Here is a 26,267-nt window from a genome sequence, read left to right as displayed (position 1 = left end):
ATATTTAGTTTGTATGATTGAGTTCTTTCAATTTAAACAAGAAGTGTTTAGAAAGAAAATGTTCCAAAGTGGGCCACATGCTTGCCTCTTGTATGGCATTTTTGTTCGATTATATAGCAGACAGTGTCAGTGGAGCTAAGGCATTTAAAGAAAATACACATTATAAACTCCAGAGGGTATTGACTTAGGCAGCGCTGTTAATACTTAACAAATGCCTTTCCTGATCACAAGTAAATAGGACTTAGGAATTTTGGAGGTCTGGATGCTGTTTCTTTAGTACTGCAGAATAGACATGGTAGCGCCTCTTTGTCCTACGCTGATTTTTTATGAATAAAAGAGCTGTGGCGTTTTCAAGGAGAACAGTAATGAAATGTGGTATATCTTCGTTTTGTATTTTTACATCACAAGCGATAATTTACTTGTCCTTTTCTTAGGGCTCTTGTCAGAATCCCTGTTGCTTAATTTCTTTGCTCTGCTATTAAAACTCACCTTTATATTTTGCACAGGCTAGGAGAGACTAATTTTAGCTCCTGGTAACTAGCACTAATTTAGTTCTTTGTGCTCCCTGAGTGGCCAACAAAGGCCAAATACAAATGTGCATGTTTTATCTTCACAGTAAGCTAAGAATCGAGTCCATAAAAAATGTTTTTTCTCCATAATTCCTATTTTGCTTGTTTTCCCCTCTCATATAGACCTGTGGATGTATTGGGATAATAATGCAAAAAATCGATTTAACTGTGCGAACACAGAAACAGCAAGAAGCCCTAATCGACATCAGGAGTACTTGTGCAGCAGCTGAGCAGAAGGCTGATGTAGATCTGCTGAGAAGGAGCAGTGTTCTCCTCTGCTGAAGTAGGGGGATGGTTGGACCAGATGACCTTGAAGGCCTTTCCCAGCCTTAATGATTCTGTGATCCTATGATGTGGTCTTCCCAGGGCTCTGCTTAGCGGCTGCTAACGCAGCAGAGAAAGCCACCTCGCAGGGCAGCACCTGAAGAGCCCATTAAAACTGAAGGAGGGTACTGTTTAGATCTTGCCTGTGACACCCGTCTCTCCCCCACAACCCCGGGCACATGAATAGCCTTCTTGCTGTTGAGAAGATAGCATTTTAGAAGCTCATCCCATGAAAAGAATTTGCTCCTTCCTTTAGGTTGGCATGTGAAGCTGGCGATACCTCCTGGATCGAGCTGGCACTCTCACAGCCTGCAGAAATCTCCCATCTATTCCGGCTGGTGACTCTTCAAGGATCTGAGAAAAAATAGCTTTAGATAGTCTGCCTGCTGTGGAGGAACGAGCTGTGTAAGGGATATATTTGGACCGCAGGCTAAAAACCTGTTAGTTGCACCCTAAGGGTGGTGTGTCAGATGCATTTCTGTATTACAGAGCTCGATACAGTGGGATCATTTTGCCTGTATTGCAGAGACAGCCCCGGGGTTCAAAGACAGGGAGAAGTTAAGTCAGTTGATGCAGTTTGGGAATACATCTAAAATAGTAAGTTCATTGTGTTATGATGTGTGATTTTTGAACTTTGCAGAAGGTTTGCTGCTGAAGGCTACATGTCAGACGCAGATCTAAAATCTAGTGGTTAGTTTTAAGAAAGATGCGGGACCACAGCTTTAATCCCAGACAGCAGTTATCACACATCGGTAATAGTTTCCTGCCATTAGTGGGGAAGAATTTCTGCTGTGGTTTTCTGTTTTCGAATTCAAAGCGTGAACGTCTGTGCTCCCGAGTCAGACAGACTGAGAAACCAGTGATCGCTTCAGTAGAAACTCTGCTTAATTTTTGGATTTCATTTCCCTTTCCTGTCCTGCTGTGTACACCCAAAAATGTTCCCGTTGTTTTCAGGGTTCTCAATTTCAATACCAGCGAAGGCTGACTGGTTTCCTAAGGTGACTCCAGTGCCGTGCTTGAATCGCACAACAGAGGTATCTGCTAGCAGGCAGGGCCTTACAGACTGATAAAAGAAGCCATTCAGTCAGCAGAAGATAAGCCTTTGTATTCTACTTGCCAGCAAGCAAAGAATGTAAATGGTTCTTTTGCACTTCTGTTATCAGAGATGACGTTCCATGGCATGAAACAGCTTCAGGAGCGTGACTTCCTCCTAACACCGTGCCTGGACAGAGACGTATGGGAGGGCAGGGCTGGAAGATGTCACCAGCCCTCCCTGAGGTACAAAGCCTTTCCTCAGCTGGTAGGCATAACTGCAGAGATTGCAATAAGGTGTAAGGCAGGCACAGCACGCTGTCTCAGAGCAGATACACGTGGGAGTAAAAAGAGGAAAAAAAGTGGCAGAATAAGATGAATATTTCTAGGTAAAAATAAGTTAGCAAAAACTTGAGGTAGTCATTGCAAACACTCTCAGTGGTTATGTTTATTTATTTTGTATGAAAGTAAAGCAGCATACTGCTAAACTCTAGGCATGCTAGTGGAGTAAGGTGGGAGCCATACGTACAGCTTAGGGCAGGGGATCTGAAAGAGACAAATTTCGTGAGATTTTCTCTGTTCTCCGTAACCTCGTGCTTAGGGAGACTCCCTTCTCCCGTTGTGTTTTTGTTGCATTGGGATGGGTTTTGTTGGTGGCTCGTTGTTCCTTCACTTCCACTTGTCTTTTTAAGCTACTTCCCTACGGAACTGACATATATAGGATAATTCTGTTGGTCCTTTTGTCTGTTAGTTCATCTTTTCTACCACCTTCCAGTAGGTTTTAAACCCACTTACCAATTTTGAAGGAATCTGGAAGAACAGTAGATGCATCTAATCTCTAGAAATGGCTCGGTGGGGTTAATGAAAATCTCTAGCTGTGTAGAGGGAAGGCCTCAAACTGGTGTTCTCAGTGAGGGGGGGAAATGAAACGTAACCTCAGGCTGTTCTGGTTGGGATGGGGGCTGGCCAGGCAGCACCCACCTGCCAGCGCTGGAGGGGTGGTGTGGACGCTGTAGGTTGTTCAAGAACATAGGGAGGAAGCTCTGGGTAGCACAGGGGAAAGATACTGCCAGGGAGAGGGATGGCAATAGGAGGAGTAAGGTAATAGCAGGTGTATCCTTTCAATACCTAACGGGGGCTTATAAAACAGGTGGAGAGCAACTCTTTCCTTGGGCAGATAATGATAGGGCAAGGGGGAATGGTTTTAAACTAAAAGGCGAGATTTAGATTAGAGGTTAGGAGGAAATTCTTCACTCAGAGGGTGGTGAGGCACTGGCACAGGCTGCCCAGGGAGGCTGTGGATGCCCCATCCCTGGAGGTGTACAAAACCAGGCTAGATGAGGCCTTGGGCAACCTGATCTAGTGGGTGGCACCCCTGCCCTGTGTCAGGGTGGCTGGAAGTGGATGGGCTTTAAGGTCCCTTCCAACTCACAGCATTCTGTGAATCTATGAAGTGGTGAGTCCTCAGGGGCTTGGGGAGACGGGGGGATGTGGTGGTCCATATGGCTGCTGGGGCTGCGTCATGGAGAAGGGCAAAGAGCAAGGACTGTTATGATGGATGGAGGTGTGCATGGGATTTAGGGCACAAATCCACAGGAGATAAGGCTTTCTTGTCCCGATACGGGCAGGACAACTTGTTTCTGGTAGCACACAATTAATTGTGGTTCTCGTTGATAAATGCTAATGTATTCCTATCTCATAAAAGTGCTGCGTTAGCATGTGTCTGGCTGCTGTTTTTCACTGTAGGTCAGCCCGCAGCTTTGTTCGCGCAAAAGCGTTGTGTTGGCAAATCAACGTGGTCGGTCAGTGAGGTGTTGCTTGGTAGGGTTGTTTGGTAGTGGTGTAGTAAAGGACGTGGAAATCAGAACCAGATAAGTGAAGTCTTCCTGTTAGTGGAAAATGATTTCTCTCTTGAAATCGCTTGCTGCTACAGGGAAAAAAACATTCAGACACAGGTGTTTTCAGAAGGGAAGATTTCTAAAAATACATTTTTCCCTGGAATCACGTGAGGTACTGCTTCATCCTCATAGGTTGTACAAATCCATTTTTATGTTTTTGTGGTTGTGTCTTTAACTGCTAAGTATCAAATCATTGTGAGATAAGTAAAAGCATCCAGTGAATCTTCTGTATGCAAAACTTAAGTAAAATTGAATTGAAATGTGTTACGTGAAGATGGCTGTGCTCAGTCAATTTACATTTACAGAACAGCCGTACTGTAGTATGTATTTCAGGAATGTGCAAAGATTTAACATATGTTTCATAGTCTTATTTCAAAAAAAAAAAAAGTCATTTGGTGATGACTTAAATAATTTATTCTTACAAATTTGATAAATCTTCATTAACTGCTATTATTTCAAAGCTTCTTTCATTGAGTTTGTCAGTCAAAACAAAATAGAAAAATAGAGCAACCAGGATTTTCAGATTTGAAGCCGCAAGTCATTTCATAATTGATGAACAAATGGGAAAAGCATACATGTGATAAATGATATGTGCATAGAAATTGTAGCCTGTCTACAAGGAGCCATGAAACGGAACTGAATAAGCAATGAAATGGGAAATACATTCAGCCTTACTTGAATTATTTTTGTGAGCATCCAAGATCAATAAGGGTATAAACCAGAGATTACAGCATTACATTAGTATTAATAGAATGCCGTTCACTTTCTGTTTAAAAGTAATTACCGTATGGTTACTTCTGAGCCCTGCTGTGAGTCTGTTTTTGATGAGGCATATGTTTCTGCTTCCTACCTCCTTTTGTTGAAGTGTACAGCAAACCCGACTTGTTTCCTAGCAGCTGGAAGCGTATCCCTGGTCCCGCAGCAGGGTGGCCTACCCAAGGGGTCATTATATTACTTGATGGAAACTTCTTAGCTGTTTGCAGCTTTCTGTGGTGTGAGCGCTCTTCAGAGTATCCGAGTGTTTCTGCATCGGGTACAGAAACCACAAAAACACAGATGTTCTTTGCTTGGAGGTGTTACTGTTAGGAGCTCTCGTGCTTCTCCAGTGTCTTTCCATTCTGTGACCTTTTTCCAGCCTTCCTTGCAAAGGGATAGGTGAACACAGCTCACTCTGGAGTTCATTAGCATCGCTCCAAGCGTCAATTAGCAGTGAAACGGGATTGCGGTAGCAGCAGTGGGATAGTGGTACTTGTGAGAAATGAATCATTTTATCCACCCTCAGGGATGTGACAACTGCCTCCAAAATGTGTCCCCTATAAGATCAGAGACATGGAATCACTGATCTCCATCGTACCGGACTGCTCTGCAGTAAGTGACCACCTGGTCACTCTGCAGCTCTAACAGCTGGTCAAGAGTGCACTGCTAAGGCCCTGAGTGCTGCTGTAAAGCAAAACAACAACAAAAACTCTTACTAACCTCCCCTTGAAATAAAGAACGCAGATACAGAGCTGCAGCTTTATTTTCCAAATGACAGTGAAGAGCCCTGTAGTGAAATTTCTGCATTTGAAGTAGTATTGGATCTGAAAGCCTGTGCAGCTGAGTACAGGAGGAGTCTGACCGACTGTCAGCTTTAGTTCATCATTCAAAGGATATTTCTCTATTCCTCTAGTGTAGATCAGAGTGTCTGAAACCCAGGGGGCCCACTTCAAACCAGCCTGGGTATTCATGATGGTATGAAAGGGCTGTGCAGGAATGCTTGCGCTCAGCACGCAATGTGGGTTGGTGCCAAGCACTGCAGTGGGGGAGTTTCCGTGGGTCTCCTCTTGCTAACAGCCTAGTAAAAGCATCCAGAGAAAGGACTTGGGTGCAAATATCTGAAAGGTTCAACACTTTGTGGATGAAGTGCAAGCTCTCTTTGATGATAGTTCGGGTTTTGCTTGCTTTCTGCCAAGCACCAGTATGAATGGTTGGTTCTTCAGTTGCCATTAACATTTCAAGGTGAATGGTTTTCAGATGGCTTTCCTGGAAAACTCGTGTCACTATATTTCCCCGTGTCAGTTCCTTGTCTGTATCTGCACCTTGTCTCCTGTGTCTTTCTGTATTGTCAGCTCTTTGTAGCAGATGCAATCTCTTACCAGTATGTACAAATCCTGCTAGGACCTCCAGGTTTGGATGGGGCTTGGAAATGCTACAGAATAGTGATGAAAGGGCTGATGAAAACTTTCTCTATTTGCAGTTGAGGCTTCGATCATGTGAATTTCCCTTTGAAAGTCCATTTTCTATGAAGAAATTGGACTGCGTTAATAAAAACAAGCAAGCAAACCCCTGCAAAAGATGTTGCCCAAAAAGATAGATGTGGTAATTTATCAATTCTGGTTTCTTTTCAGCATGCCTTCTAGGGAATTCCCAATAGCTGTCAACACAAATGTGGTTATGGACCAATTGCGAATCCCCCAAACCACAGACTAAATAAATCTTTTCAGTCCTTCCAGAACATGGTAAATTAGCAAACAGGAGGAAACAGACTCCCGTACACTGCTTCATTGTGGGTTTTTCAAATTTTTAAAAGATGCATCCTGATTGTACGTTGTAATAAGGAAATGAAAGTTATCCCCCATGTGCTTCAATCAGATGAGACTGGGGAATAAGAGGGTTATTAGTCTTAGCTCATTAATTGTGCAGTCTAAGGAAATACCTTAGAATTAATACCTTAGTCTAAGGAAACGTATCTTACCTTCCGCACTTCGTGGACTGAAAGAATCCAGACTACGGTAGCTGTAATACACGTTCCTTCATGTCTGTAGCATAGATAGAAGTATCGGGGGAATTGTGCTACAGAATATTTCAATCAGAGATGATCTACCTATAGATTGAAAGGAAATGGTCTTCATCATAAGGAGAATTAGGCACAATGCATGCAGAGAGTAAGTTACTGAACTAAAAATGGTCCTTTGCTTCTTGGCTAGATTTAAGAATTATATGTCGGCATACTTAAAAATCAAAAATCCATCAATTAATCAGAAGTGCTAAAATATTTAGCACCTGTGTGGCAGAGCTCAGCTTGCCGAGACCCGTGCAGTGTGTGTGTTTGCACTTTTTCAGTTTTCCTGCCGGGCCTCCCTGCGAGGCTTCTCTGCCTCCAGCACCTGGGGCCGCCGGCCGTATCCTCAGGCCTGCTCCTTTCCTCCTCGCAGTAATGCTCTTTCCCTTGCCACGACAGAAAAAGCAGCTCAGCACGTAAACCTCACCCAACCCCGGCGAGGCGGTGGCCCCCGCTGACCCCGCGGCCCTGCTGTGTGCGGAGCAGGGCGGGAGGAGAGGCCTGGCCCCCGGAGGTGGGCGAAGGCAGCCGCCGGCTGAGCAGGTGGGCCTGCTTTGCACCACAAGCATGTCAGTCCTACTAACAAGTTCCTTGGAAAGCGTCAGCCCTTCTGTAAGACTGAGCTTTGCCTTGTAAGCTCTCTGCAAGAAGTTGTAATGCGGCCTGTTGGGATAGCTGTCAGGATGTCCCAGTTCGCTTGTGTATCAGTTGGCTGTATCTAAGCACCATCTGCTTGAAACCTGCTGCTGCAAGTGGCAGCCTGCACTTGAAGCGGTAGTAGATCAGCACGTAGCAACTTCACTGCAGAGACGAACAGCAAAGAAGCAGAAAGAAAAATACCAGGGTATTTTAATGTTGTCTTTGGATGTAAAGTTGCAGGTAGATGAATATTAGGCTTCCAAAAATTCTTTTTAGGTATATAAGTTAAAATACTATATCTCTTTCTCTCAGGACCCTAAAATGCTTGACTTCATTATATACTGTAATATTTCTGAGCTAAAGAAAAATCTGAAATTTTAAAAGTATATTCTAGAATATGCTGACTGTGAATTAGCCAAAAATAGTGAGAATAATTATGCAGCAAAAACAATCTTCTATTTTTTGCTGCAGTGGTTTAAACTAAATAAAAAATAATAATAATAAAAAAGCAAACTTTCCCATGATCGTTAAGAAAAATGCTCCCACATCGTGGACATCAGAAGCAAAACTCTTATTGTTAGCTCCCAGCAGGGGATCAGCTCCCAGCAAGTCAGGAGGGATAATACTATGGGCAAATTGAGCAAATGTCCTTGCCTTTCCACTCAGCTAGCATTTGAAGGGTATTATCCTTGCTAAACTTGTCATCCACGTTAAATGGAAGTTGGACTAAAATTGTGCATACTCTACTTAGCATGACTTTTGAAGAGTTGCCTCTGCAATTTGGGGATTGGATTTAATTCCTGAAGATATAACTCTGCTGTAGCTTTATTTAATCTCTGTTTATTTGCTTAACCATTCTTTGGTTTATAATCTAGTCAGTGTGTTAGGAAACTACTAAGAAATAAGCAAAGTAAAAAAGTAACATCCTGAAAAGCTGAATATCAATCAGATTCAGTAAATTCCTTGCCTGGGGTAATCAGAACATAACTGGTGCTCCTGTATGTTGAGGAGCAGAATAACCATTTTGACATGGAATAGAAAGAGTATGTGCTCAAGTATTCAGTGAAATTGTATGTCTTCCTTTCTAACCAGTGCGTTTCACCTAATTAGAGCTTGAACTGTGAAAGCTACAATAAAAAATGCAGCTAGTGCTCCCTCATTTGCTGTTGCTGTCAGTTGCCCATTTGACTCCTCTGTTTTGTCCTATTATAGTCATTTTAAAGCTAGATGAATCCAAATATTTGTTAGTCTCATAAATACCATTTCTTCTTCATCCCAGGACTTACCTATCCAAATCTCTTGCAGCCATTAAGTGGGGACTGCAGTCTTCAACAGCTTTAGCTGAAGTCATCTGCTGCAGCACACAAGGCACATTTTCCCCTTGTAATGTGTATATAATAAATCTCTCTCTCTGTATGTAAATAAATATGTTATATAAATATATATAAAGACATAAGGGGATGGAGGAATGTGTGGAGTGTGCACATGCAAGAGAATGCTCAAATGATCTGAGGCTTTGAAGTAGTAGCTGTACAAGACCAGAAAATTACTTCTTCATTAAGCCTCCTATTTCACTGATGTATTGAAATTTCCCTGAAACACAGGTGGAGACATCTTCTGAAGATCAAAATCAGGAAGTGTGGGCTGATGTAGCGTACTACACAGTGCAAATGACTGAGACTTGACTGTAGTTCCTCATTGCTTAGTTTTCATCTCTAGGATGTTAGCTCTACTTCTTTTCTAGCAAAACACATGCATATTTGATTCAGTTCTCATCAAGAATTCATCCTTTCTGCTTCAATGTGTGTGAAAGACTGGCAGCTGGGAATTTCCGCCCGTGGCATATTGTCCCACCAGTACCTGACCGCACAAAACAAAGCACTGTTTTCTCGCATCAGTGAGGTATTATGACACGGAAATATGGCTTTATAAATACAGAAATCACAGCGCATCTGAACCAGAGGTGATTTACTAAATAAGACAGTACATGGAGTGCTCCTTAATTTCAAAATGAAAATGAGCACCTCCGAAAGAACTGACTTAAACTGAGCTGAAGAATGTCCTTTTTTTAATAGCTCAACTTCATACCTACAACCATTTCAGACTGGCTTTTGAATGTGTTGTGTTTGGTAAGCTGAACAGAATGAAAGCCAGCTGGAATTGGAGCAAGTGGTTAGTGATGGTCTGTTCTTCTTAAGATAGAAATGGAACCAATATCACAGCTTAGCAATAAAGATCTCTTTTGGAGGTGCCATCATGCAGATAAAGTAAAGCTGGTGCTGTCTTATGATTACTAAAGCACTATTGTGCTTTTTATAAAGACTGCTAGTGATAGCTTCTGTAAATATCAGTGTACACTGTGACATTTTGCATTCCTAAAGCGTCAGTTTTGACCATGTATGATACTTCTCTTTGTTTAGTGTTCCAAATCATTGAACCTTAAAGAGAGATGTGGACTGTTACACAGCTGTTGAATTTCATCCTGCAATGTTCCTGTATTACTTAGGGAGTTTCCAGGAGTTAATGGAAAACTGAGAGAGAAGGGAAACCAAACAATTGTTAGCATTTCTTCAGTAAACTATCACCTGCCAGTTACATAGAACTAAGATGCTAACAAAAGGTGTTTTCCTAGACCTTAAGTAATGAGACAGTAAGTAAAAAAAATAAATAAAAATCAGTTTCCTTACTAGTAGACTGAGTTCCTAGTCTCCTACTGAAAGATCTTTGACAGTGCTCATGTTAGTGAATCTTTTTTGTCGGTCTTTGTTTGTGAGGTAATTAATAATTCTGATGGTTTCCAAACAGAAGCCTTATTGAAATCCATCCAACCCTGATATGAATTACTGTCTCGACTCTTCATTTCCAGAGAGAAGCCTCCCTTGAAACAGTGATACTTTGCTCTGACGCAGTTGTCTCCGGTGATCTTTTCATGGATGTGATGATCATAAAATGATCTTAATCTCTAATTTATATTTTCACATTAAACTCCGCTAAAACAGGAGTATTTTTCTTTCAGCGTTTTCAAGTCTTTGGGTTTATAGGGGTGAGAAATGATAATGGACAGACAGAAATGAAGGAAAACGCTTGAAAAATGCCCTAGCTTTTGAGAAACAATCTCTGCATGTTTCCAGGTGGCTCAGCAGGAGACATAAAATGTTAATTTTCTTCTTTGGGTTTTGGGACTTCGTGCTTTGTGGAAATCTTGAAGGATAATCTAAGCTGACTGGAGTCTGGTCCCATGAATTGATTATGATAAATTAATGAAGCAGCTAAAAGGGAAGTCCAATTTAAGAAATGTAGTAGCAGTGAACAAAGGAATCCTGTCCAAATCCTGCACAACTTGTGTTTTTCCTCTTCAGGGAGGAAGAACCCAATGGTGCTGTGGGAATCACGTTATTAGGCGTGACACCTTTAACAAGGGCTTTTGTCCATTAGTTTAATCTAGTTTAAAAGAAATAGAAGGGAAAACAAAAATGATGGCAGTATCATAAATACAATGTTCTTCCTATCTGTCATGCTGTCAGCTGAGCCCTAAGGCTAGTTACAGCCTCTGTTGAAGTGGTCTGTTGGACTGGTCTGCTCGTATGGGGACTGCATCAAGCAGGCATCATAGTATGGGCCTCTAATTTCTCAGTTTCTCACTGCCAGAGCAAGGCAGATGTAGTTCAGATGATGAACTCTCATTTACGGATCTGTTTAGAACAAGTAAGTCGTTGTAAGGTGTTTTTTTTTTTTTTAAAGGTATATCAGTATCTTTAACAGATGTAGGCATAAGGCTCTAAAGCGACAGACAATAGGAGAGATTTACTGTGGGGATGTCTGACATGTTAACTTTATTGAGTCTTGTGAAAATATACCCAAAGGGCAGTACTGGAGACCTACTGACCTAGAAATGGTAGTGGCTATCCTCTGACAAAGTCAGAAAGTACAGCACTGTGCAGCAAAGGGCTTTGGGGTTTTAAAATAAAAAGTAATTGAAACAGACTTGCCCTCGGATGACCCAGCTTACCATGCGTTTAGAAGTCCCTGTTGTTCCCTGAGAAAACACTTCCAGTTTCTGTCTCTGGGGCTAGAAAGGGCTCAGCGTGCAGCTGAGACAACATGCCTGGTCTCTAGGAAACATTTTCAATTGCTCTGCTGTTCTCGCCTGTGGCAAAGCGAGGTAGCAATCGGGTGACAAAATTTTACACTTAGTAGTGATCAAAACAGGCCCAGCTTAATGCAATTAAGGCCATTCAGACAATCTCAAGGACTTTGTGAAGCAATTCAATTCAGCCTTTGTATGTGCCGGCAGAAAGGGCCGAGCCTTGTAGTAGTTACCTCAGCCTGCACTGGGGAGCTCTGAGGAGGGCTGGTGTGACAGACCCCCGCGGAAGGGCCTGCACCCGATGAGGCCTGGGCAGCGAGTGCTTGCTGGTGCTTTTCTCCCTCAAAGATAACAGCGTTACAAAGATAATTTCCTGGTAAGGTGTTGGCACCAGACGGCTCACCACAAAGTGCAAAGTTGCCGACCTGATCAGGAATGAACCAACGAGAGAGGAACATACCAGAGAGGCTGTTGTGTAGGGCACTCACTGCCACAGCGCTTACCTGGCTGGACAGCATGATTCAAGGTGCCTGACTGCAGAGCTTCTAGTCCAGTGCAGAGACTCCTGAGTTGGATTTTGTGGCTGGCTTTTTGAAATTGGCAAAATTATACTCACGTCTCCTCTGTAAAACTCTGTGAATCTACAAAAGTAGATGCTATACTATAAGAAAAGGGAGAATTATGGGTGGCTGAGACAGTATCTGCTTCTCAAAGTTTGCTGCAGGCACATGGAAGCTCTGCTTGATGAAATTGATATTTCCTTTGGATCATCCTTGAGTTTTTTGAAATGAAGTGACCTTTCTTAAATCCATGTAATCCGAGTGCACGATCACTCTGAACGCTCTGGAGGACATCCCAGAACATTTAATCTTTTTGTGTTGCAAGAAAAGACTTTCTTATTTCTTTCACTGTGGGTAGTATTTGTACAGCAAAGGTTTTGGAGTATGTTATTTGATGGCGCCCGTGTTTATGTGAGAAAGTCGCATTAGCTTAGTTCGCAGCAGATGCACCAGTGAGCTCCTACTGCTGAGTACATGCTGCTCCCACTTGTGAAGCACAGCATTGCAGAAGCAGTACATTTCTTCTGAGCGTCTCACGTGCCAAGTGTGACCACTGGTCTCTATGCATTCTGGATGGTTTTCAGTAATAAGTTAACTTCCACGCATCCGTGTGTTTGCGGTGAGTGCAAGTCAGCGACATTTCAGCAGGATTGTTTCTCTTTATAGTTTGGGGCTTGGCCAGGAGCAAGTATGACCTACATGACCTCTAGCTACTAGAGTAGGTGGATTTAAACTCATGTTAAAAAGCAAGGAATCAATTAGTATTCAAAACTAACGTGTCACCCTCCTTGTGGCAGAATGACGGCTGATAAAAGTATGGCCTTGATAGTCTTAGGTCTGAGTCTGAAAGCTTGCAAGTGTTCCTGGGGAGGAAGTTGTTCCTGCTAGAGGCTTTTTTAAAAATGTATTTTTACTTTTTTGGTTGTGGGTCAACTCCTTTCTCTGTTTGATGAAGTCCCAAAATTGAATGCTAAGCTGAAAAAAACAATTTGCATACCACCTTGTGATTGTTGAAAGGAAACGCTCTAGTTCTCTGACAGTTGTATTTCATAAATATTGCACTGAGGTCAAATGTAGGAAAGCACATTGTAAAAATATATGGCAAAGATTTAGAGATTTCCTGGCAATAATTTTAACGTGTCCTCTTTTATTAGTTCTCATGTAGTTGTTTCTCAAGAGGTTGCTTCATTCATGCAGTGCTAGTTTTCTGCGGAAACAGAATTAATTAGGAAAGGGCAGTGCAGGAATATTGCACGTGACTTGCTCTGAGGAATTCGGTTTCTTCCGAACTCACATTATAATATGTTTTCCTGCTGTAATGCTTGCATATTTCATTCAGTCAGCATAAAAAAGGCATGCTGATGTGGATGGGTTAAGAGAACGCATCAGTAGGTTTTTAATCTCACATTCATGTTCATTGAAATCCAGGAGTTAAGCAAAATCATAGTTTGCAGTTATGAATTTATTTGAAATAGGAATAAACTATTCGGCTTCAGAACAGGAAGAAATATAGTCAGCATTTTCCCCTTTTATGATATGAAAAGTGATTGAGGTGATTATTTCTCGCAGGAGGGGTTGTTGTTACAGCTGTTCTTGATGTGTCTTTAAGTAGCTGATGAGACCCTGTAACCGAAGTTGAACCGAGGCAGCAGATCAGGCTGCCTCTACAGTGGGAGCTACTTAACCCAGTAAGCAAAGTAACTTTGAGGTTTGGAGTGTGAGGTGGTAGTTCAGAGCCAGGTTTTCATCGCTGACTGTAACCGTCTCCTTTGTGGGACTTTGCACTTCCCCACGTACATCAGCGCCTAGCCTCGTGTTGGGTACTTGGGGGAGGTGCACTGTTATGCACTCATATGGGCTATGTTTAATAAATAGATGTAGCTAAATAAAACAGGGTAGTAAGTAAAACAGGGGTGGAAAGAGGTCAGCCACAGCACTGCCGACTGTCTGTCCCACTTGGAAGCAGACAGTGGTCAGTTGAGCCCTCTGCTGCACAGGGGCAATGTGTGCCAGGGACCATTCCTCGCAGGGACGGGGAGCAGCGTGCTGAGCTCCCTGCGTGCTGCTCTGTCCTCCAGCACTATCTGTGTGTTTTGAAACCTCTCACACCTCTTGGTGCCCTCATGGCACACCACGGGGCTCGAAACACACGCTCTGGAACTGCCTGCCGGAGGAGATGCTGGCCGCAATGCAGTCATCACGTTATTTCAGGCACTTAAGGCCGGCGAATGGTTCCTGGCCCTGTTTTATTTAGCCGTAGTCATAGAGACTAGAAAGATTGGGCCTTGATTCATGAGCGGAGATAAAGCTGGCAGAGTCTGTTTTTTCCCTTGTCCCTAGGGAAACAGCAAACAGCTTTAAGTGAATGGGCAAACCGCTACAGGCGGGAACTCGCAGCACCCCGCTCACGGTGGAGGAGCCTCGGCACTGAAAGCTTGGTGCTGCCGAGGGATGACCTTGGGAACATTCACGCCTTTTAGTCAGGGCTACCAGGGTGGCCCTTGGCTGAACAGCGGTAGTCACTGCTTCACCCAAATCATTTTCTACGATGGCACATATTCATAATTTTTTTGGCAACTGACATGGATTTCTACGGCAGCCCTGGACAAATGGGTTTGGAAGAAAGGCACTCAAAATGGGAAGAGGAGCTCGCTGCTTCTTAGCTCAAGCAGTGTGGGAGCAGTGTCAGGGAAATCTCACCTGTTTCCCTGCCTGCTGCTGCCATGCTGGGAGCAAGGACGTGGCGGTGTGCTGCTGCACTCAGCAGGGACTCCCCGGCGCTCGGCTGCCCAGTGCAGCCAAATGCCGCTGCCGGCTGTCAGCAGGCAGTGTCAGGCTGCAGCCGGAGCTGGACTTCCCTTTTGTCTTCACGTGACAGAATTTTTCACGTAAAATAGAAAAGACTCCGCTCGTTGCTCAGGCTATTGTTTGGAGGGAGTGAAACCCTCTTCCACCCTTTCCTTCCTCCCCCTGGTAAGGAAGGCCCAAAGCGAACGGCCTGAGGTGAGGCAGGCCCTTAGAAGGGAAAGAACCAGCTCCCAGAAGGGACGGGAGGGCTGTGCTCAGTCAGAGAGCCCGACTCTATCTGTGCGCTGGCTGGCTTGCCAGGAGGCTGCTGGTGGCTGTTCATCATGTAAACGTTCGTGCTTTTGATCTTCAGGGGCCAGATGCTTTTCCCTAACGCAGCCTTGCAAGTTCTTTGCATTTTATGAAAACGAAAGAGCGCTCTGCCTATCAGTGCAGCGACTCCGCTGATGAGTCAGAGGATTTACTGTTCAGCTGCCTAACGGAGTGCGTGCCTTTCAGATGTTTCCAGTACGTTTCGGCCTGAATAGCCTTCCTGAGTAATTGTTTACGTTTGAATTACAGGAACATGCTCTAGCATCCAAAAAGTAATAGAGGGTGGCAGAGCTGCTGGGAATTGATGCAGCGTGTGCGGTCACTTCAGTGTATTTTCTTTCTTCTTAGAAGGATCTTTTAGTTATGCTAGCATTTAGGAAATCTAGTGCTTGTGAAAGTTAGCGAGCATGGAAATGCTGGAAACTGGACTGAAATATGCAGCACAGAGTGCAACAACTTTGTGATCACGTACTTTGATTTCACAGTAGAGCTAGGTGTTAAAGCTGGGTGCTTCTCATCTCTTACCCTTTTCTGAGTTGGTATTTATTATTTTTCTGAGGCGGACAGTTTGCATTAGGAACTGGATGGGTGAATTTACTTTGAAGGAAAAGTCACTGAGTGTTTAGAATATAGTTTCATCTGTTAAGACCCCTGTTTGTTATTTGGAGAGGCTGGACATCGTACCTTCGCTGTGAGAAGTTCTGTTTAATAGAATTGAGTCATCTGGTTTCTTGCATATTGGGAATTGTCCTCTTAGTACAGTAATACTGTGATAATTCATTTTTTAATTTGGGGAGGGGTTGGACAGCTATTTGTATTACCAAAAAATTGCACCCCATTTCCAATCTCAGGGTAATAGTTTTCTTAGATATCTCACCACTACATAATGGTAAGGGATGTTGCATGATTCTGTATAGGAGATACTAAATTAATATTATTTTTAAGGAGAAATTAATTAATCTTCCTTTACTCTAGACTTTTGCTGTCTAGACACACGTTTGAACCGATTGCCTTACTCTCCTTTTATAGTGAAAGAACAGAAATGGTCATTTTTAGGATGTGATTCACCTGTGCTATTTCAGGGTACACAGTCAGGGATGAGCTCAAATATGTTGTAACAGTGGTGTTTCTCCCCTGTGATGGCAAAGGGAGCTTTAGCTGGTCCTTGCTTTCAGCAGATGCTCTCGTAATCATTGTTCTGTGTACAGTCTGTGACCTGTATGGGTTTTGTTCTATACAAGGTGATCTTTTGTGAATCATTAGAAGAGCTAGCTTCTCATCTAATAATGTCCATAAGACATACTGGGCATGCTGTACTTTGCTTGCAAGTACAGTAAGACTAATACTTTTTTTTATACTGTTTTATTACTTTTCTGTATTTCACTTTTGTATACTCACTCAGCAACCGCAGGCTTACAGAGGGGCTCAGTCTGCCATGCCTGACTGTACCCCTCAAGTTGCTTCAGCACATTGGGATTCCAGTGCAGGGTTGCCTTGGAAATAGCAAACTGGAGAAACTGCAGAAGAAATGTAAGAGAAAATATCACACGTGGCTGCAAGAAGCACTCATATCAATCAAAAACATGAAGAAATTAAGCTTGTATGGTGCTTTCTGATTTTTAGTGTTGTTTTTCGCTTAATAACAGCTGATTGTAGGTGAGTTAAATCTGTGTTGTGCCTGGGATGTTGCTGTTGATCTGTTCCAATTAACCTGTTAGGTTCTCCTCAGGTAAACAGTATCTTTTTAAATAGGGCTGCCCAGCTGGTGGCCTGTAGGCTGGGCCATCACAATCTCCCTGATTCCTGTCTATGTAGACCTGAAGATCTCATCGTGCTTTTACAAGTCTGAAAGACGCTATAATTGGATCAAAGAAATGGCCCGATAATGCTGCTTAGATTGTATTGCAAAGTTTAGATATTGTTTAGTTTTGTTTATTTATTTAAATCTGTGTCTGGTGTGGCTCTCCATGTGTTTCTGTGTAGAAGCTAATAGCAGTACATCCAGAAATGAGACACTGGCAGGCCTCTAACTGTGCCCCAGTAAGGACTGGTGAAGAGAATACGTGGTCCGAGAATAACCAAAGTGTTTGGTTTGGCTTCAATAATCTGCATATCTAAATGATGATCCTATAAAACGGGAAGAATGATGATAAGAAAATGTCTTCTGTGCATGAATGCACAAGGGAAAAAATTGTTTGCTTTTGATCTGTTGTTCTGCTAGCTAGACTGACAGCTGGCCGAGTTACTGGATGTGCTGCGTTGCCATTCTTCATTTCCTTCAACTACAACATACAGGCTTGTTTATGCAGGAACATTTTTTATTTTTTTTCAAAAACAGTGGACATCTGCGTTTCTCATCCATAGAGGGGATAGTTGATTGTTACATCCCAAAGGCTATAAATGTGCTATAGTCCCACAGCATACTTGTTTAAGCCTTGATTTAGTTGCTGATGATCGAGTAAGTCATCCATAGCGTTCACATAAGACACTGAGTAACTGAAGGAACATGTCTGTGTCCCATAGTCTGAAACCAGGGAAGAATTCAAGTTGTGATATTCATCTGGTGGAACCAATAACCACTGTACTGTGCCGCATATCCACCTTTACCCGCCAGCTGGTTGCAAGAGTGTGCGTCAGTGTTGACACACCTACTTCTTCCAGGGACCTGCAGCACCCTGGGGGTGAAGCTACCAAGGACCTACTGTTAGTTTTGTCGGAGATGTGATCCTTATCTTTTGGTCTAATGACTTCCTCTGAGGACGAAAGTAGAACTTCGCTTAGCCTGTAATCAAACCTGGATTTACATGCTAGTCATTGTTTCAGACACCCCTCTGCAATGCAGCACATAGGTGAGGTTACAGGGCTCGGTGGATGTAGTGAAGATGGCCAAAACTCAGAAACCTGGATCTTTTCCTGGCTCAGATAGAAACCTCAGTGACTTCAGGGGGAGGGGGTGGCAAAGCGTCCATTCTCTCTTCTACGCTTTATTTAAAAGTATTAGCTCCATGCTATTGGCTTAACATAGCTCAGTTTTTATCATAGAACAATCACAGCGGTTAATTCTTCCTTAAAATGTCTTTGGGTATTGTCAGCCACGAACACAGGAAATAATCCTTCATTAGGCTGAGTTATCTAGACACAGTGCAGGCTAGCTGGACTAGTGCTTAAATAACGTTGTATTGACAAGGACTTCCTGTTTTGTACAGGAAAGTTTAGGCACCAGAGGTTAAACCACAGTAGCAGATTCAAATTTCATATCAACGGGTGTAAGCAGCTGATGTAAAACTCCCTATCCAACAAAAAAAAAAACACCCCAGTTTTTGGCCTTTGGCAAGAGATTCCCTTAAGAAAGGCATCCAGTATGCTAGCTTTTTACATGCCACGAAATATTTTCTACCTATTTGGTTAAAGATAACCAGTGCCACTGTTAAAGTTTAGCTTTGAATTAGCCAGCACTGTCTGTGTGTGCAGCTTGAGATTTGTAAAGACAGGTAAATTTTGATGAATTAGACGTTGTAATATTTACACATCCTTGCATGTTTTCTTTTCTCTTTTGATCTCTTGTAGAAAATCTGACTTGTGTGTGAAAATATCACAACTGTTGTCCCAGCCTAGCCTTACTGTGGTACAAAGATGACATGTTTAGGTAGATCTGAGCTCTGACTGTGCGATGCCAAGTGCTGTGTGAGCTAGCCAAGAGGCACAAATCAGTCTGGCTTTTGACAAAAAATGTGTTTTTACCTACTCAAAGATGAGAGAGTAACACTTTGTTAGTGAGAAGATTATGCCAGATGTAATTGTCCAGTTCCAATTCCTTTGTCACTTGGTTGGGCAGCATCTCCTGTTGTCTAATTCCTGCTCTCAGAGAAATGGTGTGGTGGTTCCTGTGAGCCATGTTAGAAGCCATGTCCAAGAAAGTGGCAGACTTGAGGATGACAGAGTTTAGAAAGTGTGACTGATTTTTCCTAGAGGCAATGTACTTTACATGACTCCATATATTACTTCACCTGTCATTATCATTGGAAATTTGAGTGCTGATGTTGTTCTCCAATGGGTAGCATAGCATTTCCACTGCATAAATCAAATATGGGACATAATCTTTAGCAGTTGCTGATTCTATGCAGCAGTAACAAGCCAGAGATATTCCATATCCCAAGACGTGCGTGGCACTTGGGACTTGAAAATGAGAAGGAAAAATTCAGATAGTTTCCTCAAGAAGACTTGTGTTAGCAAGCAGTCCAGGAGTAACGCTCTCAATCATGTCTAGCTCTTTGAGTTGTATGTGTTGTGGTGCAGGTAACTAATTTCTGAAGAATTTCTCAACTCTTTGGAAGAGGATTAGTTTTCAAATTGTCACACCCAGGGCAATTTTACATTAGGTGAAGCTCTGAAATTTGTAGAAGTTTTCATACATCTGGAAATGGTGGAAGAAAAATAACTCTGCTAGAAACACTGGAAAAGCCCAATTTGTGTTGTTTTTTTTTTTCCAGAACATGTTTTCCAAGGATATTTTTTGTACTGTAGCTGGTAAATGAAGCTTTTAGTTTTTCTTTGCATAGAAATTAGGAACAAGTCAATGCTTAGTTGACTTTGTCATAGACGCAGTCATGGTAGACGGATGCCAGTGTTTCAGAAGTACAAATCTGAGAACCTCAAACGCGGAGTCTTTCAAATCATGTTTTCCATTATTTTATATTGCTGCCCACTGGCTGGGATTTTGATAGCTAAACAAGAACATTCTGTTAAGAACTTAGAGGTAAAGCTGCTGTGACTGCAGTAAGCTGTATAAGCTCTCAGTGTGATGGTCCTTTTGTACCGTTTGCCTCCGTAGCTAGACCTACAAACTCGTTGCATTGAGCTGACCTTAGGTTATATTTTGACAGGGGGGCAAGAGGCACTTCCACTTCTTGCTCTCCCTCTCTGTCATTTCAGATGGGCAGTGGGTGGTTCCATAAGTACGTCTTCATTTCTCTGTGTGTTCTGGAAATGGTTCTGGGATGTTGGACACTGAAAAGCTGCTGTAACACTTGAGCAGTCACAGGAAAATACTCCATTCAGCTGTGAGTCCCTTCTGCCTAAGTCTAACTGTTGCTTAGCACTTTCTGTTCTACAACATTGTTGGGTGGGGGGCTGCAGTCCCTATGTGGCCCCAGGGTCGCAGCATGCCCAGGGCCTTCCCGCGTGTCCCGTCCCAAGGCAGTGGAGCTGCTTGTGCTGCACTTATGTCCGGGAAAGGGCTCGTTTCTCTTCTGCTTGTGCCAGGAGTGCAGCTATCCCTAGAGAGAGAGAGAGAGAAGTTATTTAATATTTTTTCTTGTTCTTTAAGTATTTCTCAAAAGTATTTATTTGGTCACTGGGAGAGCAAAATGATTTCTTGTTTTAGTAACTTCAGGCAGAAATCAATCATGCCCGCTTATATTCCACATCGTTTGTTTATCAAGACTGTATCTGCATTTTTTTTCTTACAGTTTCTTGGAAATCATCATCTCCTCAACTTCATGTAATTTGATGGGAAGAGAAAATATATTCCTTACAGGTTCTGAGTGTAAACCCAGTGCATAAGCAAAACTATCATATCTAGACATCTAATCCCATGCATATCCATGGGTATCGCTGGTATCCAGGCAATCTGTTTTTGTTTTCTTGGCTCTTGCATTATTTATATGCTGCAGAGTCTTCTGGACAGAAAATTCCATGTGGCTCGATAGCAACCCGCTTGGGATAAATCACCCCAGATTTCTACTTCTATTTTAAAGCTTAGGATTGTCCACATGTTTTTCTGTTGCTGCTTAGTTCAAATTTATCCATTCCCCAGATCCTTGTGATCCCCCTTAAGGTACTTACCCGGTGCAAGGAGATCCCCCCTGTAGCCTTCTCATCTTCAAATACACACGCTTAAGCGCCTCATCCTGTCATCTTAGCAAAGGCCCGCCATACTTTCGGTCAGACCCGTATCTCGGGGATTTTCTCTAGAATGTGTATGTTGCTTATGAAGATAAGATGTGCCAAGCTCCAGTTTATGCCCCAAAATGGATATTTATAATGGCATAGTATTTTTTTTATGTTTAGAAAGGAACCATTGCAAAGTAATGGAAATGCTCTGCCTACGAAAGGATGGTGCACTGAGCCTGCTTGTGGTGAGCGTGGTGGCAGCAAGCTTCGCTTGCACGGCTGTCAGGGACGAAGGAGAAGTCTTGCAAAATGGCAGTCAGCTGAAATAGTGACTGCTGTAGCACAGGAGGTAAGACCAGCTAGCTTCTCAGCAGAGGATGAGTTACTTTGTGGAAGATACCAGCCTAGAAACATGTAAACAGCTGGCTGGGCCCCAAAAATATGTTTTACAGTATGAGGATGGTAGAGAGAAGATAGGCTTTTTGCAAAACTCTAGCAGTGGACATTTCTCATACTGTGTCTTTATGCTTTGGTGCAGAAATTATGGGTATTGAAACATTTTCTTATGCTATTTGTTGCATGATGTTTGAATCATTTCACTATTCATGTCTGCCAAGAAGTGAAACTTGGAAGTCTGTTTCCTGTAGTCAACTCTGGGTAAAATGCACTGAAAAATACACGGACAAACGGTAGTGGATTTTGTAAAGGTGTAGTTGTATAGCAGGCCAGAAAACAAAACAAAAAAATTAACCCAGCCTTATGCCGTTCATTACTGAGAGAATTCTCTGAGGATCAGAGATTTATCTGGGGATTAAGTAGTAAGAGCAAAGGGACTTAGAGGTAGGAATGGACAAACCTGTGTTGTCTGTTAGAGAATACAAGGGTTGAGCCGAATACATGAGAGATCTGCACATGGCATTTATCCATTTTGCCATTTCCAGTCATTTTCAGTATCATGAGGCTATTCCTCAGCATAATGTTTGGTTAGAAAGCATATATTTTAAAATAAATCAAGTAATATTTTGGATTTTTGTCGTTTGTTTCTTGATGCTTTACTTTAGAATGTTTTTTTCCTTTGAAGTAGAGAAGAATTAGTAGTACTCTGCAGTGTCTTGTCTGCTTTGATCCTTACGTGTTGATCCTGCACTTACCTGCCGTTATAGCTAGATGTCAGCCTCAGATATGAACGAGAGGCTTGTCATTCACAATCAGGTTTATTTTTCATCCTCAACCCCAGAACCGTGAGGATGCTGAGGTGGGATGCGTCAGGAGGAACAGATCTGCTGCCAGAAGACAACCGTTCAAATGGGAATGGTGATGGAAAGGACGTTTTTTGTCCCAAAGAATGGATGGTCACCTTTCCTGGCTGACTACCTCTTCCACTGCAGTGTTCCCAGCTCTTTAGTTGTCTTTTGGAATCTGCTGGTAGGTTAGAATCTCAGTTAATGGTTTATATAAAACCTTGTTACTGTAGTTTTGGGAGACAGGCCTGAAATCACACCTCTTACACTTCATTCGCTTTAATAACTGGGATCTGCCCCCTTCCAAGAGCCCGGTGTAATGGTTTAATTATTCAAGTTAACAGAGCCACTGGTAAGCGTTTGCTTTTCAGACTCTGAGAAGTAGCTGCACTCATAGTGAAGTTTGCTTTTCTGATGACTTCTCTTCCTCAGAGCCTGGTGAGCCTCTTATTTCGTAGATAATCCGCCCTGCCCCTAAAGCTCTGCTCAGAGCCCTTTCTCTGAATGCCTTCTGTCAGTGATGAAGCCTTAGGGGGTGCCAAAGCCTCACCGCCAGCTTGGCACAGGCTGAAGGATGGCACGCTGAGGCAAGGGCAGCTTCAGAGCTGCGACGAAGACAACAGCTTGTATTCTGGAAAACTGGTGATTCAGCCATTCCAGTAACTTGTCACAGGGACCCGACAGCCTCGTAAAGCAGCAGATCTGGGGATGTACCAGTTAACGGAGGGTTGTGACTCAGGGGATGACTTATGCTGGGAACAGCCGAGGGTCGTGGCCTCAGGCATGACTTGCTCTGGGGTGGCTGCCCACCCCGCAGGGGCTGCTGAGGTGGGGCAGCGGCCGCCGAACCTCTGCAGTTTATAGCAGGGGGCTCAGTTCAGAGTAGCAGTGGCTTCGCTTTGCCTGAAAGTGGCTTGCTGTGACCTGCAGCAAGTCGGGGCCTGTTTCCTGGGCATCCTGAGTCATGTGCATCAGGGTCACGGCACGCAGCTGGTCCTGGTGACCTTGTCGGCCCTTCCCGTGTGTCAGCCCTGCCTGTGAGTCAGTGTCACGAGGTGGGACAGACATGCAGTTTGGTGGGAGATTTGCTTGCTAAAGACTTCAATAGGAAAATCAGAAGTTACAGACTGTAAGGATTGTAGATCTGTTATTACAGGCAAGCAAGTAAAAAAGCTCCTGTCTTTACCAGACCTGTGCCAGGAATCAAGCCTGTTTAATGTCAATGTTGCTGCAAATTTACTGAGCTGCTACCGACGTTTCAATGTGAGGGGTTACCTGAGGGCTTACCCTGGTCCCTGTCTGTAACACACCTCAGTTTAGCTGATTAATCATTTTGCCTAATCTTGTCTTTCTAGGAGTGGCAGAAATTGAGAGACTACTTTGCTGCAGGTCACTTTGTTTCTTCCCTTGCTAGATTTGCAGGGTGGATCTGGTGATACAACCTAAACTTGGAAAGGAAATGTCCTGGATGATATGTTCTCAACTTGACTCATCACTGAGCTGGCTTGCAGCTCTAGAGCTGCCTTTTATCCTCCTCTGAATAAATTACTTGAGTTGTAGTGCCATCTTCCAAATTGTAAGCAACGCCACAATACAAACCCCAACATGAGAGGTGCTTGTCTGATGAGCTGGAAATGTTAGCTCTTAGTTTGCCCGTGACATTGCCTGCGTCTTTCATTGCGCCGTCGCTTCCTTCGTTCCTGCTAATTTCAGCTGCTTGTCTAGCCACAGATTATTTCCATTTCTGTTCTTGTAGCCTGCCAAACTCAGGGCGAGGAAAAGCAGCAGGTGTAAACTCATAGCTGTCAGCAGAACAAACTCAAGGGCGGTATTTTGAATGCTTAGGTGACTTGCTGAAGGAACAGGAATATTTTATTGTGGTTATCTTTGCTTCGGGAGGGATGCTTTTCTTTTTTCTTTTTTTCTTTGCTAAGAAGGCAGATGCATTTCTGCCTGGGTGACAAAGATTTGGGTTCTGTGGCTTACTTAATAAAATCCCCAAACAATTTGGGTTGGAAGAGACCTTTGGAGGCCATCTGGGAGTGGGAGTGTGCGTGGGAGCGTATGGTGGGGTGCCAGGGACGTGCCCAGGAGCGGTGCAGCCTTCCAAGCCCTGCTCTCAGCAGGCGGCGGTGACACAGAGACACAATCTGGCCGTGGTGGTGACACCTCCTCCCCTGCCACCAGGACCTCAGCGCTGCTCGAGGGTGGCAGCAGCTAGACCTCTGTCGTCTCTGCAGTGGAGGAACCTCAGTAGAGCTCAGCCCTTTCACTGCAGGCACGAAGACTGGTAGACTTCTCTCACCCCATCACTCAGTAGCTGCTGTAGCTCGCTGACGATGTCTCTGAGAAGAAGGATCGCTTGGGAGGTGTTGAGTCAGGCTCGTGAAGGATTTCCAGAGACTGAGCTAAAAGAAGTAATGGAAGCACAAAGGCCTTGGTTTAGGTTTTCTGTACACCCTCATTCGAATCTGGGAATTACTAGCTAAAGATGTTTTTTTCTGTTATACCTATGTGTTAAAATATGTTTTCCCAAGGGAAATACGTTGTCCCTAGATCTTGAGAGCATCCAGCCTAATCCTGACTGTGAGATGAGCTAGAATGCTGGCATCCTCTGTTTTTCTTAAAGAAGTAGACTTTGCATGTCAATGCCTTTACCGCTAGCAGTCACATCTCTTGCATATCTTCATAGCTGCTATTTTGTAGCTGGCACCAGTTTTGGATTAGGGGTAATGCAAGTACAGACAGTAGAAGTAAAAAGAACCATTGGGTTCTCTCAGAAATAACAGTATCAAGTAGCCAAGCCCAGCATAATGTAAAAAACAGCCACTTCTCTCCCACTCAGTGCCTGCTTATTGGAAATAGTGAATGCAGATAATTAACTTAATGCTTAGGATTATTAACAGTATGTAATAGGGAAGGATTTCACATTAACAGGTGACTATATTTCATTTTCAGTGAAAATGCTAACCTTTCTGGTAGTGTTGCCACTGATTAACATTTGCTGTGATGCTGTGTAGTTGAAGTAGGACAGTAAATAAGCTCTCCTGTTCTGCATCAGTTCACAAATACCGGGCAGATCCTTGATCGTATATCTAATAGCAGAAGTGAAGTCAGGTGAGGATGAGGGCAATACCTGGATAACAGAAGGGTGAAGGAAATGCACAGAAGTAGGAGGTTTGGCAATGTCATTCTTGCTTCTGAGTCACTGGTGAGCTAAAAATCTGGACAGAGTGTGAGGGGGTGTATCGACAGGACAAGCTAATTGCTGTCACAGCAGTTGCCTCTAATCTTATTTTCATGTATTTATAGTGTGTAAGATAACATTTTCTCTCAAGTGAGCCCTCTTGCAGGCCCCTTGGCACAAAGGGCCCATTTCATATCAGCATCTTATGAAGCAATACTCTGACTACTCAAAAGGGATCATAATTGCTGCACTGCCAGGTTTTACTGGGTACATATTCAGGTTGAATTCAAGAGCTCTAATGGCCTTGATTACGGACCGATAATGAGGTTTGGTGCCATGCTCAAACCCTGAGTGGGAAGAATGGAGAGCAAAGAGGGAGCTGAAATAGGGGACCTTTGGGACAGCTTCCAGCTTTGACTTGTGATCTTTCTTTGTGTGCTCCCAGGCTTTACCCTGTCCATGACTCAATTACTTATTTCACACGAGTATGAAAGATTGTTCTAATGTGGCTGGTTCTTTGTTTCTGAGGGCTGTTTTCAGCCAGTGTCCTTAGCAATTGAATTTGCTTCTACCTTGTTGTATTCAAAGATGCCTTTTACTTGCCGTAATTATCTGCTCCTAGCACAGCTCTGCCACACAGAAGGATCTGTGTGTGTGCATCTACACGCTTTTGAAACCGCTGCCCTTCGTGTTCTTATTCCAGGTGGTAAGCTGTAAGAGGGAAAGGAGGATAAACATTTTGTGGTTTTTGAATCAGGGGAACAGAATTAAGTTTTTCAAGTTTCAAACAGCAGTAGAGTTCTCCCACCCTCCTGTTTATGGGGCTGGGAATCAAAATATTGAGAGTGAAAGGAAAGATAAACAGTACCTGCCTTTATTTGTTCCTTCCTTCAACAA

At 43.3% G+C, this 26,267-nt stretch overlaps 1 protein-coding gene across 9 annotated transcripts in view; it reads left to right on the top strand.

The window, feature by feature from the left end:
* The window catches only part of NAV2 (neuron navigator 2), a 431,840-nt gene that overhangs the window by 158,064 nt on the left and 247,509 nt on the right, over nucleotides 1-26,267 (top strand). The window contains exon 1 of one of the 9 annotated variants that reach the window (XM_080592406.1): nucleotides 4,232-25,394. The exons of the other annotated variants lie outside the window; for them this stretch is intronic. Within the exon in view, the coding sequence (XP_080448532.1) occupies nucleotides 25,344-25,394 (51 nt within the window). The 5' untranslated portion in view covers nucleotides 4,232-25,343. Of the gene's footprint in view, nucleotides 1-4,231; nucleotides 25,395-26,267 lie in introns of those variants that run through there. 9 annotated transcript variants of the gene reach the window in all.

This window comes from Anser brachyrhynchus, assembly GCF_964034855.1.
Source record: "Anser brachyrhynchus genome assembly, chromosome: 5".
In the NCBI taxonomy this organism is placed as follows: Eukaryota; Metazoa; Chordata; class Aves; order Anseriformes; family Anatidae; genus Anser; species Anser brachyrhynchus.
This window is presented reverse-complemented; position numbering and strand designations above follow the sequence as displayed.